A 21561-nucleotide genomic window follows, 5' to 3' on the forward strand; every position below is an offset into this window, starting at 1 on the left:
CAAAATTGTTCTAGCGTCGTTGACGCTTTTGCTGCGTTGCTTGTTGATGTTATGTCGGTTTGTTTAGTTTCGTAAATATTATTTTCTCATATTTTTAAACGTATATTTAAAAAATCGTGTGGCTATTATATAAAAAAGGGATTTCACTAAGTATCTGAATCAATTTAAATCACTAAAAATGAAAATGTTCAAAATGCTCATTTTTTCGTCGCGTGTGGCAAAGTGATAATTTTAGAAATTCAAAAGCAAAAGTTGAAAGTTATTTAAATCAAGATGTCTACTAGAAGTGGTCGTGTAAGATCCAGTATAGCAGACTCAAGTCCATCACGAACTCGAAAAGTTGCATCGCCGTCGCGATCTCCCGCCAGAAATCGAAAAAGTTCCACCGAGCGGAATACCGTTCGCCAGTCGCCTTCAAGGAAATCTCCAAGTAGAAAACCAGTATCTAAATATCCTGCTCGTAAATCACCTTCACGTACAGTTAAAGATAAGGATGCAAAAGAGGAATTAATTCCTAAATCACCAGGTAAACGGCCAGCTATAAGTTCTAATATCGAAGTTAAGTTAGAAGACTTTTCAGCAAAATTTGAAATATATCGGAGTACTAGATCTAAACGCACGGAATACTCAATCAAAGATATTTCTAGTACGACTCAATTAATTGAACAGGAAAACATTAATGGGACTGATAGTATTGACTCTACTAGTGATTATGGTATAAGAAACAGGCGATCCGTTGAAAATATTGTGCCACGACGCTCCAGTAGGTTGAAGGATTTTGTTGAAAACATCCCAGATATAAGGAGAAGTTTGAGTAAGTCAGTCAGTAAGTCGATTAGCAAGTCCATCAGTAAATCAATCGACACATATTCGGATGACGAAATTTCTGAACTAGCACCCATAAGGGAGAAATCATCATCAGTTACAAGGAAATTATCTACCCCGGTACCAAGCAATCTAGCATTGACACAATTCAGTAACAAGTTTGAGTTTGGTGGAAAAGTTGGATCTGTATTATTCTTGTTAGTGCTACCTGTAACAGTATTGGCAATATTATTAGCTTGCTCAAAATCTTGTTCGCACAATGTCTTCTTAGGATTGTCACAGTATAAATCAGTGTCAACCTGGTTTAGTGCACAGTCATTCAATGTTGTAGTCGGCCAGTATTTTCTGCAAGCTTCTATTTTATTTCTCCCTATATTAGGAAAAAGGCAAATTGATGATACTGGTAGAAGATTTTGCTTTAATGCATTATTCTCCTGTATTGTGACGTTAAATGTCTTATTTTTGTTGGATTACTACAAAATCATTGGTGGTTATGTTATTCTAGATTCATACTTACAATTGGGTATTATATCATATTTTATAGCTGTTTTATTATCAGTAATCTTATTCATAAAAAGCTGGAAAATTGATGAGAATAGTTTAAATCCATATGGCAAGACTGGTTTTGCATTGTATGACTTTTTTATGGGTAGGGAAATTCATCCACAAGTACATAGATTTAACATAAAACTATGGTCATACAGAGTCTGCAATATCAGCACTGTAAGTATCTATGGGTATTTATCTATGTCATTTGAATTATGATCTATTTTTAGCAAATTGAATTTGATTTGAACTCATTAAAATTTTATTTTCAGCTTGTTTTATTACTACTTCTATTCACTCATAGTTTCTACATTGATGATAAGGATCTGGAAAATATCTCTCTCAAGAACTACCAAGAATTAATAAGAATAGTCCATTGGAAGCCTACTGTATTACTATTTACAATGATGCAGATCATATACACTCTTAATTTTATTGTAAAGGAATATAGAGTTATATACACATTTTATTGGCAATATGAAGGATTGGGTTACATGCAACTTGTGGGAAGTGCTTTGTATCCATTCTATTTCACTACAATATCTAAATATGTGGTAGATTCAGAGATGATACTTCAAACAAATACTTTAATAGCTGCATCTGTTATATTTTTGCTGGGATTTATAGTAATGCTTATCAGTAACAATATAAAGTATGAATTCAGGAAAAACCCCCTGCAGCCAAGTATGGCACGTAAGTAAATTTCTTGTTTTCCTGCTTGTTCTAGTTCATTGTTAATTTAAGTTTTTGTACACAAAGGTTTCTTAATATGTATACTAATTATTCACAAATTCATTTAACATCTATATAAATTAAAATCATATCAATAAGAGTAATATTAATCTAATTTTAATTCTCGTTTTATACTAACGCCATCTCTTGAAAATTGGTCAACTGCAACCGGAAAAGTGTAAATCTAGACTACTATGTGGCCCTAACACAATCGCGAGTATAGCGAAGCGAAGAATGTACACGAATGTGAATGATCCATGTAAGATTAAACGCAATTTAAATACCTAATGCTAACCACCAACTTTCTTTTCAGACCTGGACTCTATGCCAACATTCCACGGTAAGAAATTACTTGTGTCCAACTTGTGGGGGATCGTCCGCCATCCGAATTATACGGGCGATATTTTGATACATATCGCTCTGGCTTTGCCGGGTATTTTGTCGTCGCGAGTATTAGCTTCGTTGCCGGCCTTGTTTACGATTCTAGTGTTATTGCATCGCGCGTGGCGGGATCATTGCAGATGTAGAAGGCGATATGGCGCTGCGTGGCAAAGATATTGTAAGCGAGTGCCATCCGTTGTTCTTCCGAAGATTCTTTAAATATAATAGGTTCTATTGTAGGTTTCGAATTCATTCGGATATTTTTAGGTACAAGTTGTATCTAGTAATCCGAAAACATTAAGGTTTGACAGTCTAGGAGGAATAATAATACATGTTACGGAATCTCTAATGTTAGTGGTTATTCTGACTTCTCAATTTAATAGGTATTATAGTTAATATTTGATCAAATTGAGTACAAGTAAATAGATCTTTTACGCATTTAAACTATTAAAAATTTAAATATCTGAATGAATTGCCAAATAGGCGTGTATGAATTATCTTAGTGGAATTTTGGATTATTTTATTCGTAGGTCTAATTAGTTAAGCTTTTAGATTATTATTATTAACATATTTAGCGCAAATTACGACGTATTTTCATATTAGAAGTTGATATCTAAGTTAGAAGTATTGTTTCTTTCATCGAATGACGTATTTAAGATAATAAATTTTACATTATATTGTATAATAATTTTAAATGGTTTTTGTAATTAAATGGATACAATATCTACTTATACATTATTGTTTTTGTGGATCTCACTTGAAGACATTGAGATTTTTGTTGTATAAAATTTATCGTAAGTTTTGCCATAATGAAACCACCGTAGATTAAATATATATTTCTGAGTAAGCTCTCTAGTTTTAGCACTCGGTATAAAGGAATATTATATTAAACCACTGTATTTAATATGGTTTATTAAATAGGTAAATTAATTACTTTTAGACAGATTTATGTCTAGCGCTCAATGAAGTCTGTTACTCTAAATAGATGAACAAATTTAGTACCTAGGTATATGCAATACCTAGATTTCTATTACGAGTGACAGATAGGAAATAAAGTTTCGATTTTAGGTAGCATAAAGGCGTTTAAACTTTAACTATTGCTCAAAATTTTATCTAACGAAATACAAGAAAATATCATCGTGTAAGTTGATTTTATATGAGGATTTATTCATAAGGTTTCTTAACGTGTTACGAGTGCCTCAAAATAAAATGTAAGATATATCGCTTAAGAAGCAAATTTTGTATCTTCAGGTAATAAAATTAATTCTTTATAAAAAGGATATATTATGAAAATTTACTTTAACTTGATTTATTTTTATTATGAAATAATTAATGGATTATGGAATTTATAAAAATTTACAATTTGCAGTCTTCACGCAACAGCTACCAGGTTTATAAGTATTTTAGTAATTACTTTAACTCTAAACAGTTCAAAATAGATGCCAAAGCCTCATTAGTTAAATGAAGTTATTCTGTTTGGCGGGTCAATGTTAGTAATACATATATGAATGTCTATCAAAGCCAATGTCGTCGACCTAATAGCAGCGTCTTTATTAATTTTTATATGCTATAAAACTATTTTAAATAATTATGAAAAATTGTATTGTGTGGAATATTAAAGATTTATAATAAAAAATTATGCATATTATTTTTGATCCACCAACCACTTCAAATGAGATTATTAGCTAGTTAGAATAATAAAACAACGGATTTAAATATTATGTTTAATTTTATACAAAATACACATACAATTTGTAAATAAACAATTCAGTATTTTCAAATATCTAATTACATGTATTTTCTAATATACATTCATTTCGACACAAACATTTTGAAATCTAATCTTTACTCTTGTTTCCTTCTCGTCGCCATTGTGCGCGTAAATAATATTTTGTTAACAATATGTTCTGCACGCTTCGGTATTGCATCTATAAGAAACTTTAACTTAGTACATTTACCCCTAATAGTTGAATAATTTGAATGTCGTACAATGATACCGTGTTAAACGTTTTAGATGAATAGATTTCAGAAATATTGCGATGATATCAGTACTAAACAGTACTTGTATAATCTACTTTAATGACAAACCAATTTTGTGAAGGAAATTCTACATTAGCCCCAAAATTGTAAGTAGAGTATTATTAAATATATGCAGTTTGTTCATGTATACTAACGTATATATTGTTAGTTTTAGACAGAACCAAATGTATTTTGTTTTATCATCAATAATTAATCTTTTAGGGTTCTGTACATCCAAAGAAAATACGGAAGCCTATAAGATCTCTTCTTCGTCGGACTGTCTATATAATAAAGTCCTTTTTCTCAGCAGCATCTTAAAATATCCAGATAAAGTTAATAACATAGTAGGTACATGAGTCGGTCTTGTGTAAAGGTTCTGAAAAAATTAAACTTGAGGGTCAACGCGATCAAAACCTACAGATAATTACTTTTGCATTTTTGCAATCAAGTTTAGATATCATATCAAAAACTATAGGGTAGGTACTTTCCGTTGCTGTGGAATCATAAAATTTGGTAAGAAGCAAGATGTTAATAGTAGGTACCTACATGTAAAAGTAACTTTCACCAGGGGGTTTGTTTGGAAACTGGTAAGGATACAAAACAGAAATTTACAAAAAAACCTTGAATCTATAGTTGCTTTTGATTTTTTTTTCAATTAAGGCGACCACCGTTGTTACTGGGTTTTAAATAAATCCGAGCTTAAAATAAAACTTAAGAGTTTCGTTGAGATTCTTTTGAGTTTGAAGACTAATAAAGCTACTATTTTCATAGGTATTTGAACTGCGCAAGATCCGAGTTAGTATTGATAATAATGCCAGAAATAGTCTGAATTTAACAATGCAAAGATTTTGTTTGTAGATATTACCAGTTAGGACACCTGACCTCATTATTAAGATAACACTGCGTAAACGTTGCCGTTGGTCGTACGATAAACCCATCGTAAGCACTATTTTGGTGACGACTTACGGCCAACGGCACTATTAAACACAGACAACAGACTACTCAATTAAATAAAAATAAAAGTTTCAACCCGTGGGTATTTCTTCTTTCCCAACCCATTTTCATAGTTTTTTACGAAATTAATCCATATATATTTAATTCAATAATTCATTTAATTTACTAACTACACTTTTGATCAGCTGTTGCCAACGATATCATAAATACGTAAACGTATTATCTACTCGTAAAGATAAAGTAGACATAGGGAAAGACGTAGTAGGAAATATTTTAAGACATTAACTGATATGTTATTTATTTCTAAACCGTTAAGTATATAAAATATCAGTATAGAATAAATACAATGACGATAATTATTTGGATTATAACAGCCACTACTCTATAATTACAAAAAATACCAGTTACATAGCAAACGAGTAATTTGCGATTCCTTGGAGATAGTTATGAATTGATGAACAAATTAATTATTCACAAATTGATTCAAATGCTTTTATGCAAATAACGCAAACGCTTTTATGCTAATAGCCAACAATAGTCTGATAATTCTCTTTACAATGCCTATAGGTAGGTACAACTTTTTGTGTCTGGGCATGTGGTAAGTTCCTATGTTAGAGAATTAAATATTTGTACAGCAACATATATTTTTGGCACTAGTATTTTTTTACCTAAATAGTAAAGCAATAAATACACAAATTTATTTAATCTATACAATTATGTACTTTACATTTTTTAGTCATTTGTAGTATTATTCATACATAAGGTTATTATTTATTCCTTCTGCTTATGGGATAGTTTACGTTTATATTATTCATAAGACATTGCACTATTCGAAACTCACTTACATAGCAACACCATAATAATGCGACTACCGCCTTCGCTACATTAGACATTATTCTTTATTTCCTCATGGTGGATCGAAGCAGACTTCGCTTTAGGAAGACTTTTTCAGATCTTATCTATTTAAGCTCGACCATCAGTTTTTATTTTGAACCAGTTCAAATAAATGTAGGTAAAAGCAAAATCAGCTTTGGTATACAACAAATAGTGGTAGATTTTGGGTAAACAGAAATTTTTTTATTGCTCTGATATAGGAAGGTGATAGGAAGGAACTTCACACAAGATAAAATAAAAATATTATATAGTACATAATTATTTCGCATTTGACCGAAATGTAATTTACGAGCGTATTTTGTTTATTATGAACTATTCCATCTACAGAATTTCTTCCATATAAATATGGAAGAAATTCTTACATATACATCATTGTTACCTACATGATACAATACCTACACCAAACCTGCACGGTGACTAGATAAGATCTTTTCCAATATGATTATTATTAATAATGTTTATTCTCTCTAGTTATTTGGTTCCATTTAACATTCACTATGAAAATATACATTTATTTCTAGTTCATCTATTTACATTGAATATTTACACTGAAAACTCTCTTAGAAAATATTTTTATTGCATGACACGCATTTATTAAGTAGGTAGCTAGGTACCTAAAGAACGATATATTTTTAAATTACATTGAGTGCTATTTTATAAAAGGAGGACTCCTGGAGAGCGCAGTAGACATGTAGGTATATAATTAAGTACATGGCGACAATTTATTTTTAGTAGAAGCAATTTGAAGTCTGTTGCAACAGTCTGTTTTTTTTTGTATTCTACCAGTAACTTAGGCATTGGCAAACTTATAAACAATTACAATACCCAACAATTGATATAGTATGTAAGTATTATGTATTTTTTTACAACTTTGCAATGTGAATTAACGAGTGAAATATTTATAGACTCTTATTTTTTGTTTTAATTTACGGAACCGTGGTTTGGAGTAATCTATACTTAAATGGTACAAGTCCTTTGATACTTTCCGATTAGAATAAAAGGACAAAGACGTTATTGTCGCCGTGATAGAGGTGCAGTAGAGAATATTTTATACTTTAGGTAAGTATATTGGCAGTGTCCTGTTTACCCAAGATTATTTTAAAACTGCAATTAATTTTAGGCCTAAACTTAAACGAAAAAAGCATAAAATTACACATTATACAGTATAGCAAATTTTATAGTGATATTAATTAAAATCTAAAGGTATGGATTCAATGAACAGTACAATATTAGTTTATTTCAGTCACGCATTTCAAAGGTTAAACTTATGACAATACAATGTTTATTAAGGTTATCCTTAAATGAATATTAATCCTACAGTTCTATAAAAAATGGCCGGAATAATTCAAAAGAAGTTGGTAGGAGAAAGAAGGTAGATTTAATTAGAGTGAATTTCAAAAAGGCATCACAACAGTCTGTGAATAAAGTCTAATATTAGAGAAATTCCCATAGATAAAAATAATACGTTTATGGATGCAAAAAAAAGCTTGCTTACTGTATTGACCTATTACATTTTTTTAAATAATCTATTAAGCTATGTTCTTAAATCTTAATCTTAGCAGGAAAAATAAACTTGTACCATACATAACATAATATCATTTGATAACTTTACATTGTATTTTTTTAGCATGTAGGTATTCTTTTTAATAATGAATATTTAATTAACACAGGAACTAAAATTAAACGAAACAAGAACACAAGAAAATACTCTAAAATTTGATAAATTGTGCGTGTGTGAGACATCGTATTGATTATATATATATGCTTATATAACATATCGCGGAAATTTACGCCAATATTTAAATGTCTATTAGAAAATTTTGAAGACGTGATTATTGTTTTCATACACACATATAAGTCAAATGCTTATTAAATTTCATTTGACTACAGTACGAGAACAGTTATTTCTTACGATAATAGATTTATTGTTAAAATAAGTAGGTATATCTACGTATCGATATACAAAAATATTGTTTTTACACTATTAAGTAACGATTAGATTAATTTCAACATCTTTAGGAATGTTACGACGTGTATTTGCCTACTAGGCATTCGATTAGCAATGTCAGCAATGTAATATCGTATCGAAAACGCTATGGAAATTACCAGTCATTAAATAATTAAATTCAAATGGAGTCAGCTATCCAGAACATCGAATTGTTTTATAGTATTAATTACCTATACATTATATAGGTATGTCTAATAACCAAGGTTCTCGTTAGATTAATAGGTAATCAGCTTATGAATTAATGGTCTAAATAGGCAATTAGAGTTCATGATTCACATTATTAGATACCTATGACCAGCAATAATTACGTAAAACTGTATCTAATCACACCCATGCATTATAGTGAACTTTTTTACACTCTTTGAAATTTATAGAATATAAACTATTATGATCACAATATATGTACACATACTCATCTATCTCGATAAAAGATGTTTTTATGAACAGAAGTTACGTAAATTACGAATTCGTAAACAGAATATTCTACGTAATTTTCATAACATTTATTAACTATTTCCTTCAGAAGAACTAGTTTTAAACACGGATTATTTTCAAAACGATTTCAACAGACACACACATTTTTAATACTTATAATTGTTTTCAATAAAGGGATCTTATTATTTAAATTTTTCTTTTCATGAAAAAAATAATGTTAAACTTAGATTTTTAGGTACAATTAACATGAGGTCTAACAGGCGCGACGGCGAGGTCGCCTGGCTGCAGGGCGTCAGAAGTTGCTATCAAATACGCCCATTGATCGTATAATGTCTTCATCACGCAGACAGCAATCAAGAAATTCATCTAGGGTGAGGACACCATCGCGGTTCAAGTCCATTTTCTGGAAAATATAAGTTAATTATTGTAAAAATTGAATAAAGGAATAAAATTTAGAATACAGGCAAATTTTAATGTATCATTTTCTTCTTCTTCAATTAAATGACGTAATTTCGGTGATCGGTGAAGTAGTACCTAGTCTGTGAATGTCTCTCTCAATTAAATAAAATACAGATCAATGAAAAATGTATAGATTTTTCTCTATTAGAAATGGGAAATCGATTATTTAAACCAAAAAAGTATGTGAGGAGGTGCTTACTTGAAACAATCTCTCAACTTTTTCTCGAATAGCATCATCGTCTATCATAGGTTCAACGATTTTTCCCATAAGGTCATATATTGCTGTGACGATTTCAGTCATCTCCTCTTTTGTAATGTATCCATCCCCATTTATGTCGTATAATGAAAACGTCCAACGTAATTTTTCTTCTATTGTCCCCCTCGATAAAACTGATAAGCCAGTTACGAATTCCTATAAAGATAAATTGTTTTAAGATCTTTTAGGTTGAAAGATGGATTTATTACATAAGATAACAACAAACAAAATGTAATGTAGCTATGTAATGATTAATAAAACATTGTATAATTTTTTATCTTTATCAGTTAGCAGTCCTATACTTAGTTACCAATTTTTTTTAAGATATTATTATGTCAATGAAAATAATAATGTATATAGCGCTTTTATAAATAAAATAATAGGTAAATCTGTAGAAGTAAGCATTAAAAATATAAAAAAATTCTAGCACAGAGAGTATTACTCCTTAGATCGATACTGATCCCAAAATAATGATTTAAAAATTTACAATAAATCTTGGTTAGTAATCTGTGGTAAAATTAGGGTAGTGGGTACTATTTATTGCGCTGAAAAGTGAAACATCTTAGTCCGTTGATTACTTCTTCTTACCGGGCGGAAATCTAGTTGTAAATAATGTCATCATTTATTAAAAATTACGTACTTCAAAACTCAGTAAGCCGCTTCTGTCTTGATCCAATGTGTTAAAAACGTAGTGGGCATATTGCGCAGTGTTGGCTGGAAATTATGTAATTAAAATTATAAAAAAAATACATTTATGTATTAACATCTTAATTAATTTACTATCTAATGTACCTAACTACTTACTTCTAAAGATTAAGCTTTAGATTAATTTCACAAATTTCAATTATGATTCCTAGAAAGTATCGACCGTACTAGTTAGCTGTATTTAATTAAATGTAAAGAAAATTAGAAATTACAGAAATCTGTTTACACAAATACAATATAATCATTCTTGTAAATAAGCTTGAGCATTTCATGACGATTGTTTTAGCCATTTATACTATGCAAACTAACGAATAGACCTTATGAGAGATATAGGTAACGTGTACCCCCAGGGATAAAGTTTCGAATTATTCAAAATTTAGTGTGTAATGTCGTCTAATCGTGTTGTAAATTTTTAATATTGTGTACAGCCGTTTCAGAGAAAATTGGTTGCCGCTGGGAGAACGTACCCCAAGCGGCAGCATTTTTTTAAATTGTCGAATCGAAAAATGGTATAATGCTTAGTTGATATAAAATAAAAATTAGGGATTTTGAGGTTAAATGCTTTAACTAACAGAACTAGAGACCATATAATTATGGCAGTTAATAGGTTATTATAGTAAGCCATTAGCTCTTCACAAATTGTAGTATTATTGTATGAGTATGGCATAAGATACGTAAAGTAATAAATCGGTATATTCACACTCGATCAAGCGAATGAAATTATTTAACAGGGGTATCTTATTTCACCGTAAAATTGGGAATATCGGCTACCAGCAATCTCACTGGATAGATCTGTTTTTTCATGAAGACGTTTTTGTGAAGGTATTAATAATCAAAATATACGTAGATTTAACAAAAATCTTAATGAAGGAAAACATCGTGAGGGTTTTATAAAAAATTCGACGTCTGTCAAAACGCACATAGACAGCGTGGTGGATTATAGCGTGTACCCTCATAGGAGGCCTGTGTCCCAGCAGTGGGAACATGTATGGGCTGATAATGATGATTGTCATTCAAGTGTTATTGCTTAAGAATGAATTCAGTTAATCAAGGAACACTTAAAATAAAAGACAAAATTATTATTACATTTACTTTATTTGAAAGGTACATCAATGGTTATAGATCTGAGACATAATATGGACTCAAGTCCACATAAATTACCAATCAACACATAGAAACATGGAAACGTCTTAAGTGCTTCAGCATTTACAATACTGGTTGATTCTAGAGACTTGTCAACTTAAATTATCACAATGGAATCATGTTGAAGCTACCTAGAATATTTGGTTTACCTCAAAATTTGACCACTATGAATGTTTTGTGATGAACACCACTGAAGTGATGAAACGTAGCAGGGAAAATCATGTTCATCACAAAAGATCCATGCCTTAGAATACAGATACAAATGTTATTAAAGTTAACTTAATGTTAAGTTTTGAGATGGGCAACACCCTGACGATTTCCCACTGAAATTAGATAGTTCCTTAAATATATTTTACACTATGGTGCCTCCGGTTTGCTGTTGGTACACTTCTATTGTGTCACCTTCTTCCATTTCTAGTGATGTTGGCGTGTCATTTTCATTTATTGGCTGTCCATCGAATCTGAATCGTACTACTTGCATTGATAGACCCTGGAATGAAATTTAAATGTATTAAAACATTTTTCTGTACATCAAGGTTCAGACATCTAGTCTGAATTTAGTGTTCAATCTTTGGTCAAATATAGTTATTGTCAAACCCCTAGTCCACTTTGAAGTTGCCGAGATGCTGTATAATAGCAAAAATTTACTGGTCACACTTGTAACACCTACTCAATAAGAAACTTATTTTTGATTCTTAGATTACACTACAAATGATTCTGTGAAATTATTTAGATATACATTTAATAATATAGTGCGAGATAAGTGCACATAGTTTGTTTGTGCGCTTATATCGCTGCTTCAAAGAAAACTACAAGTTCAGCGAGAACTAGAGAAATTAAAATTAAATTCCCACTTCCCAGAAATCTGTCTGTTAACTTAACATAACTGTGCTCCATCAAACCACATTCAAGGGCATGTCTCAGGTAGTGGGATTCAAGCGTATTCTTGAATACAAATATTCAATTTTATTTTTTTTTTAATAATGAAATTTTTTTATATATTAAAACAACTGACTTTAAAATTATTTAAAATAACACAAAAATGAGATAAGCTCATGACATTCAAGATAAATATTATAGAATTAAGTGATACTGGAGTTAGTATTAGTTTTCTTAATCATAACTTTATCTATTATCACTATGTTTCACCTAATTGTGCAATTTGTGTAATGTTTTTGTTCGTTTTTAACCATCCATGAAATATATATAAGTCAATATATAATAATTGTTTAGTAGTTAAGGTCCCACATATTTCTATAATCAAGTGATTAATTGGTTCATATATTTGATTATTACATACAATAATAAATTATAAAATCCAAAGAGATGAATATCCTTGACCATTTTTAGTCATTTACTTTTATTCACTATGCCTGGCATGCATAGAAAAGATAGTTGCTTATATATCAGTCAATATTTAAAGATTTTTTATGAATTTAATTTAAAAAACATAACAAAATTAGGTTTACAGTGTAACAAAACAAACAAAAATAATCGTAGCATCATCACCCATCAGCCATTGTATTATTACTTTAATCCTCGTCTTTCCTTCATTTCATTTAAAGATTTAACCTCATTTAAATTTATGATTAAGCCGGTTGTGTACGATACAACCGGCTTTTACCTATCCCTGTGACGGTTAGTCATTTAAGGGATTTTTGAAGAGGTCAAAGTATAACAAATTAATTTCTAGTAACATCTTTAATAAATAGGTACTCACCGCTCTGTCACAGTAAGCATTCATAAGCTTTCTGAGTGGAGTGTGTTTCTTTATTTTGAACTGAACAATGGCATTGTCTTGACCTAATACTTTTAAGTTGATATGTTCACTTTCCCCCTGAAAAACATATACATGAGCTGTTACAACAATATTCAGAAGCTGCAATCTAATAATCATAACCACATTGCATTTTCAACGCCATGTCTGAGCAAAGCTCCTTTCGAGTTCAACACAGAATAGTATAACGTATAATGCGTACCTTTTTTTCATCTGCCATCTTGTAGTGTATTGGTTATTAGATAAATTCAACACAATAACAAGGAACTCTTGTTATTACACGAAAAAATTTCACAGAACGAACTCTGACAGATTCTCGATCCGGTGGCGTGGTAATGGCGTCGGCTTGAGGAAACAGACAGTGCTGCCAACATGAATGCGCGAAAGTAACAGCGCAGTTGCCGCGCTTCTGCGCATTGCATATTGTTAGAATATTCTGATACGTTCTTTATTGTAAGTATAGAATTGATTATTGTAATTATTGTCATTTTTGGCATAATATATTTAAAAAATAAGCAAATTTTAAAACGGAAGTTAATATCTTTATTATATTAAATTCTTAGCAAAAAGCATTTTGGTAAAGACAAATATAAAAATAAAATTACTTGTAATTTACATTTCTCAAAATAAATATAGTTGTTATAGAAAGTACGTCTAATATTTTAAAAAGATACTAAAAATGGCTGTAACATCCTTATCCTGTAAAATACCAACATAATTTTTGAATGTTGGCGCCATGAAGTAGTAACGTGCATGTATCGATTCTTTAACCGGAAGTGCTTAGTGTTGTGGTAGCTTCTCCTGATTTGTAAGATTTTAGCGATTATTATCTATAATTTTATTTTACATAATAATTTTATTTGCAATAAACTAATTATCTAAGATATTACTTGTATATAATTATAAAATAGAGAAGAATGTACCTACTTATATAAGCTAAGATTAATAATTTTAAAATAATAGCAGTTTCATTATATTATTGGTTTTTCACTAATGTAATAAACATTAGTTTTCTAATCAAGAAAACTAATGGAAAACGGAGTGAAAAATATTTAATAGTTTTTTAATAAAATTGAAACGTGTTTTATAAAGGCGATTTTTTTGCAAAAGATAATTTTTGATATTTTTTGTTAACAAAGCCCAAATTTATCACACTGATTGCAAAGTGATTTGAAAATTACCTTGCTGACCTGTGAAAACATATATTACTAAATAGTTACTTTGTACGTAAGCACCATTTTTTTTTCTTTGTGAAATGTATTTATTCATCCACGTTACGTACATGGGACTCGTACAAAATTAAGCCGCTAAAACCCAACGGTGACCAATATTACCTAGCAGACAGGCCAGCCAGGCCCATTTTTGCCCGATAGATACTACCACTCTTTACTCAACAAAATTGATACTAAAATACTTTTTGCCTCTAAACAATACCAATAACAATGATGTAATCAAATCAGGTGTCATTCGATAAAAAATGAACGTTTTTAAATAGGTTTTTAGCTTTCATAAGCAATTGACAAGATTACACATATAAAGTCCGTAAGTCGTGTGATATCCTCTCATCTCCGAAAATCCTAAATAGGCTATCTTCTATCCATCTTATCTTAAATAGGTTTTCATACCGTGAGGACATTGCTTCGTCATAAAGTATATCTCGTGTTTTAAAATATGATTTTTAGGATGTTTTATTGCAATTAGAAAGTTCCACCCCGATTAATACATCATCCGTAATACAGCAAAGCAGTATTAATTCCATTATCGTTTTGTATGTGCATCACACTGATATTATAAACTAACTTGTGCTTGTGGCTTCGCTCGCGGATTTATTTCATTAATTCGGAGTAGTTTAGTAGATGTTATCATGCATATAAACCTTCCTCTTGAATCAAATCCCCATCAAAATTCGTTGCGTAGTTTTAAAAATTTAAGCATACATAGGGACATAGGGACATGTGGACAGAAAAGTGTGTTTGGATGTTTGTACGTCACATTGAAACTACTGAACGGATTTTGATAAAACTTGGTATACAGACAGAGCTTGAGCTGACTTGAGTGATAGGATACTTAACTCGATTAAATTCTTCTTTGGGATAAAACGGGAATCTTGATATCCGGGCGGAGCCGGGACGAGTAAGATAATATGTCTTTATATGCAATATAACTTCTGCTATTGTATAAAAAATAGATTGGGCATAAGTTCATTATTAAATTGGTTATCAAAATAATACCTAATTAGCTTGTACTTTGGCACAAGCAATTAGGTATTATTTGGCAATCTATGCGTTATAATATATGTTCAAGATAAATATGTATATATAGAGTACAAGTACAGTAACAGAGTCTTACATTTGCCACATTTTCATAAATTTTATAAGTAGGTGGATAGATGGATTGATAGATAAATCTTTTTTGGACACAAAATTGACAATAACACTGATAAAAGACAAGTAAAAGTGAAAATATGCACACATGGCGGTTTTATCGCTCGGTATTGGTTTTTTCGACAAATATTACGTTATTTTAATTTCTTCGCTTACAAAGGTAAGTTGAAGTCAACTTCTTATCAAATATAGAAAAATAAAAAAAAACAATAACATCTTGTTTTTTGGTTTATTAATAGATAGAGAGAAAAAATTGTATTTAATATCAGTTTTTTAATAATATTTTATATGATAAATATGTAGATAGGTTCAAGGTACTGAAATAAAAGCAGGCTTTTCTTTTTATGGCGTAATTTTGCAAAGATGGTAATTGTATCTAGTACAATTTGCTGCATCGATACAGGTAAGAAGAAAGGTATAGGGTACTGTCGAGGAATCATAACCATACTATGAGTAAAAACAGACTGAGTAAACAGCAGACCTTTTTTTTAAACATTGCAAGTGTAGCTGGTTGTAATGCTACATTTCATTAGAACAAGCTACAAGGTTTATGCCAGTTTTATGTATACTTACTCACCTTGCTTTGAAACAGTAGTTTTATTCCGAGGTTTAGGTCATTTTTAACAAAGTAAAGATTTTAATTTTATAGTCTTATAACATTTTACCTCTCAGACACATAAAACTGAAAGAGCAGAAAATTTTGTGAGGTCGGATTATAGTTGGCAGAGCGGTCAGGCGTCGCCATGATACGACATAAAGATCTGAATTGGAATCTCGCCTCAGTTTCGAATTTTTTCTATTCTTTAAAAATTTCGAAGTACATAAAGATTGCTACGTATAGATCAACAATACTCACGACTTATTCTTACTTACCTCCTTGGGGGAAGAACTGTGAATAAATGAGTTTGAAAGTGTCTTCCCGAACGACCCCTGTGGGACATTCGGCTTTGAAACCTCGATACAGCCGCTTCAGTTCTGGTTCCGTGAACCTCGTTTGTCTTCGAAGTGCTGCTATAGAGTCGGGGCGATACCGTGGTAATTGCTCACCGAGTTCTTCAAATTCGGAATCTGAAACAAATTATAACGTACGTATAGTTTAAATAAGCAATTGATTTAACAAAACTTTAAGAATAGTACAAGATTTTGTTTCTTTTTTTTTGCTATACAACATATTATGTACTTAATATGCCATAAGGAAATGATATACGGTCCGGGGTTTTCAGCGTTCAGTTCCTGTTCCTCAAATTACCGGTATACAAACTACCTTATGTCCTTTCTCGGGCCTCAAACTTCATCTGTACCAAATTTTATCCAAATTGGTTCTGTGGTTTAGGCGTGAAGAAGAGAAAGATAGACAGTTACACATTTATAGTTACTTGCGCATTTATAGTATTAGTTAGAATTTTTTGTCTTGGTATAATATTAACTTGTCTCGTTTGCCGACTTGCGTACCATTCTTGCAGGTTATGTTCAATTTTATAAATTGTAAATAACATTCAATAATAAACTATGTAGTATAAATTAAGCGGAAAATTGCATGGTAAAAAAGGATTTCTCATTTTTTAGTTTCTAACTGTATTTTGATCACACTCAGTATTTCTAAACTGTATAGTCCACACTAAAAAACTCGGTTAAAATATTTAATGTCTACAAGTAAACAATTTTGTTATTTCGTTGTAGTTAGTTTGGCAGATTGAATAAATGTTTATGTAGCCAATTTTATCGCGTTATTGTGGGGCTGGATTCATGTTAGGTAACAAACGTTGAAGCCATAGGTACGTAGACCATTACAGAAAATAACTACTTACATGACAATCCTCTACGAAGTTTTTATATAAGTAATATCCGTAGACAATCACAATCTGGTTATTAAATTGTTCATGTTTTATTCCAGATAACGACATTTAATGTCTGCATGTAATTAATTTGTATTATAATAAAATAAAACCAAATTTATTATAGAGCCCGTTGTAAAAATTGTATTTAAAACATCTTTTAATAAACAAAATTATTATCGTTGGTACAGCTATTGTTGTTCGTTGTTGGGATTAAATTTAATGTTCGTTTCAGCCAATAGAACCATCCAAGCCTTCCATAACACTTTGAATAAAGGAAACAATCGCAAATTGTTACGACTATTGCGCATTTTACATCTATATTATCACGAACAGTACGTTATTTTGATGAGTGTGAATTAATTCAATGTGTGGTAATACGTACTAAACACACACATTTTGTATTGAGGACGGGATAACTTAGAAGTAATCCTTATGAAAGTGTTTATCTCACTGCTTAAAGTACCCAAGAAGGAAATACTTAAGCACTTTTCTACTTAAAATGTAATTAAAATTCATAAAAGCATCGTTATATTTGTACGGAAGTTGTTATTGTCCTTTTATCATGAATCATCGAGAATATTTCATTGTATGTTATAAATCGACGATGTAGTAAATTTTATGATTCGATGATTTTTAAGTTTGACATGTCGACCGTAAAACTGTGTTTTTCTCAACTATTACTCTCTTTTAAAACGTTCACTAAAATCAAGAGAGAGGAGACAAGTCAAATTAATCTTTTGAGGTTATATAATGGATACTACTTAAATAATAATTCCTTGTCCTCGAGCTGTTCTACGACGTCTCCAGTTTCTGACGAGAATGTCTACATTCGAATAGTTTTTTAAGTAACTGTTTAAGCGATGATTCTATGAACAATCGATCTACAGGTATCTGAGCTAAAACGAAACTAGAATAAGCCTGAAAAAATGTATTGTATGTGTACACCAATAAGATATCTACCTATAAAATAAGTCGCGACGTCTTAAAAGCATTGAGGACGAAAGCCTTCCCTCTATCCATAGAATACGGTTTATGTTTTATCGATAAAGACGACAGTGCTTTATGTCTCCACAATGGAACGGACAATGGGGTCGAGATACGATAGATTATGTTTATATCCTTGTACATCTTCATTGGGTTTATTCTGTTCTTAAGTGTATATAAAATAATAAATAAATTTTAAAGTAGCAGTTAAATTATTAAATAAGTACGCAATAAATTTTCTGATTTCATATTGTTTAAACAATTTTTACTATTCTGACAATGATTTTAAAGTAATTGGATTATGGATTGCAACTTTTCCTTTTATTACTTTGACATAGGGTTCTTTCTAGATGCGTTACGATAAAATTTTGCATTTTTTACAAACCCTTAACATACTATTATATAATACAAGTATACAAGTCTACGTCATCGGGTGTGGATAACGTACAATATAAATTATGCACTCAAACGTTTATATTTAAATCGAGTAGAGCTACCGTAGCAAGTACACTGTAGGATATTGAAATACGAATTATATTAGCTGAGTTTTACTGCCCACGGGAGCGTTTTATCTTTAGAATAACAATTATTACGATGGAAATTCGTATTAAATCACGCATATCAATCATCAGCCTTCGTATGAAATTGATTCTTCAGAAAATAAGTATTTCGCATAATAACACCAAAACCCTTTTTAATAAGCGTTGTTGTTGTTGTAATAATCTTAATGATACAATATTTTTCTACCCTCTAGTGTCGTAGACCAGATCAAAATCATAACATTTGATAAAAAATAAGAAAAAAAAAAGAAAATTTCATTACCAAAAAGCTTAATCGGGACTACCGTTTGTCAATATATCAATATAAAAATAATTACGCTAAAGCCTATACGAATTAAAACGATTCTTTGGAAGTTTCGACTGTCGTGACAAAGCGTTTAATTGGTTTTTGGACTAATTGTTGGCAGCCAATTCGTTCCCTTTTCCCTATAATTAGAGCTGATAACGAGAAATTTATTGCATTCCCCAAAGTAAAAGCTGATGGCCCACCTGTTTAATGAAGGTGCGAGGAATGTGGGATGTAGGCTGTTTCAACGTTTGCTTTCGAATTACGTTTATTTTCCTTCGTGATTTTCTATATTGACTATGTTTTTGTATCTTTTAAGAACGCTTGAAAATAATTTTCAATAAGTTTTTTTTTATTAATTTAAATAGTTTTACAATAGCGTGATTTTGATCCGAGGCTTATATACATAGAAATTAAATAGTCACATTAGTCGAAAAATGGCAATAATAATTATAATTTTTATTTTTTAGTTCATTGTCGGCAAAGGCTGATTTGGAGGTCGGAAAGGATACGCACCCGTTCCACTGAAATAATATAAATATGAACTCATTTAAGACTTTACTGGCCATTCATTTATTTTCCATTACAGTTCTAACATTAAAACAATGTTCAATTCTACTACTTCTACTCTTTTTTGCCAAAAAAATCATAAGTTTAGATATTTTGCATATTAACTGATAAAGAGTATAATTAAAAAGCATATGATTAAATATTATATGAAGTAGTCCTCTGTCTCGAGCAACCACAATTCTTAAAATAATGTTTTCGGTAAAACATTACGAATTGTTGTCATTAAACAACTGCAATATTAAAGGACGTAACAGATCTGTACTGTCCAAAGCAAACATTTAAATGAGACGGAGTCGCCCCAGGGAATTGGGTTCTGATTAGAATATTAAACAAATGTATACGGGACATGGACCGGTGTTGAATTTGGACAATTTTCCATGCCATCCATGTCATTATGTAATTTCAATTTGAATACGCGCTACGGTACGTCTGCAAGGATTTAATTAATTTTATAAATATGTAACTTTATTTTCAAGTGATGTTAGGTAGACTATTGCTTTTTGAAAAGTTGTATAATAATCTAATTTAATTACTGATAGTAAGTATACATTTTTTTTCATTGGGAGGAGAGATATTTTATAATACTTATTATTAAATATATATTTAAAACTAATCTAAAACGTCTGTGTCGCTACAGCTTTTCTTTTTGGGAAAAGTCATGCCATAATTTAGTTAGCATTGTTCCTTTGAATCATTTTTGATGGAAAATATAACGTGTGTCTTCACTACCCACTACCTCTTCTTCAAAAGGGAGACTTATTTAATGCCATTAAACGATTAAATCACCGTTACCTCGGGTTAATAACGTTGTATATGGCTGTGATTCCAGAAATTTCGTTCGAACTTCAGTGATGTTGTTTAGTAAAATTATGCAGGTAGCGTGCCTGAAATATGCAATATGCTTGCCTCCATTATGTAGTCATAATAGTGCAGTTGCTACAACCCACAAGCACGCTTGTATGTGGACAGAATGTTTAGCCTTGTGAGAGGGACTTTGCTTGTTAAAGCTTGTGTAACAGTTAATGTTCTGTTTAACTAATTCCTTATGTGAATGTTAAGTAATCAATTAATAAGCACTGTGTTGTGATAATGTGAAAAAAATGTGTCTAAATAGTATTGGATGGCTGCGTGATAGAGCAAGTTTCATTTTATTACTATACAATGCATTTTTAAGACTTTGGTTAAACTATTTACGTATAAATGAAATGAAGTTTTTCTTCTCGAAGATTCTCTTCAGCTAGCATGCATTTATAGTGTCATGTAAAACAACTTGTGAAACCTGTATTCAAAATGTATAAGATTTAGTATAAAATTTGTCGTAGTTTTATTTCATATTTATGTCTATTATAATATTCTATCATGTCAAAAACTGACGCAGTAACGTACAATGAGGTGTGCGAAATAATCACGTACATATCTCATAATCTAAATCGGTTATTCATACTGTTTCAGATATTGTCGGGACTTTCAGTCAAGTCTGTGGTGGACGTGCGTAGCGTTCAGGCGATGTCATGAATAATAAATAGGTATTTTGATACTTCGTGATCACAGATTTGCTAACTGATTCGAGGTGTATGTTTCGAAATGGTTTCTATGATTTTATAATTGATTGTTATACAAATGTATGGTTTTGTTGTGATTATTTTGCAATTACGCGAAGCAAGTGTAAATTTTAGGGTGGCGAATAAAATTTCGTGTTTTATTTTATAATAGAGAAGAAATACTAATACTAATATAAGAAATACGTATTATGTTAAATTTACGTATTTGTAATTTTCACCTATTAGGTATTCTATTAAATCTAA

The 21561-nt window shown here is 30.7% G+C and overlaps 3 protein-coding genes across 3 annotated transcripts in view; 1 reads left to right on the forward strand and 2 right to left on the reverse strand.

The window, feature by feature from the left end:
* Positions 1-4118, forward strand: LOC119834027 (delta(14)-sterol reductase TM7SF2). Its single transcript, XM_038358304.1, has 3 exons — positions 1-1548; positions 1644-2064; positions 2417-4118. Exons 1-3 carry the CDS (start codon positions 274-276, stop codon positions 2701-2703), a joined length of 1983 nt encoding a protein of 660 aa, XP_038214232.1. The 5' UTR covers positions 1-273; the 3' UTR covers positions 2704-4118.
* A 3450-nt stretch (positions 4119-7568) lies between these two features.
* The window catches only part of LOC119834055 (Kv channel-interacting protein 4-like), a 73886-nt gene continuing 59893 nt past the window's right edge, over positions 7569-21561 (reverse strand). The window contains exons 4-7 of the mRNA XM_038358332.1: positions 16392-16586; positions 10150-10223; positions 9453-9665; positions 7569-9197 (exon numbers count right to left, since the gene is read on the reverse strand). Coding sequence (XP_038214260.1) covers positions 9087-9197; positions 9453-9665; positions 10150-10223; positions 16392-16586 — 593 coding nt within the window. The 3' untranslated portion in view covers positions 7569-9086. The remainder of the gene's footprint in view (positions 9198-9452; positions 9666-10149; positions 10224-16391; positions 16587-21561) is intronic.
* LOC119834028 (small ubiquitin-related modifier 3) lies at positions 11291-13507 on the reverse strand. The gene is made up of 3 exons (XM_038358305.1): positions 13337-13507; positions 13078-13194; positions 11291-11847 (listed from the first exon to the last, which is right to left on the reverse strand). The coding sequence occupies exons 1-3, from the start codon at positions 13352-13354 to the stop codon at positions 11710-11712; spliced, it is 273 nt and encodes a 90-aa protein (XP_038214233.1). The 5' UTR covers positions 13355-13507; the 3' UTR covers positions 11291-11709.

Source organism: Zerene cesonia, chromosome 18 (assembly GCF_012273895.1).
Source record: "Zerene cesonia ecotype Mississippi chromosome 18, Zerene_cesonia_1.1, whole genome shotgun sequence".
Classification (NCBI taxonomy): Eukaryota; Metazoa; Arthropoda; class Insecta; order Lepidoptera; family Pieridae; genus Zerene; species Zerene cesonia.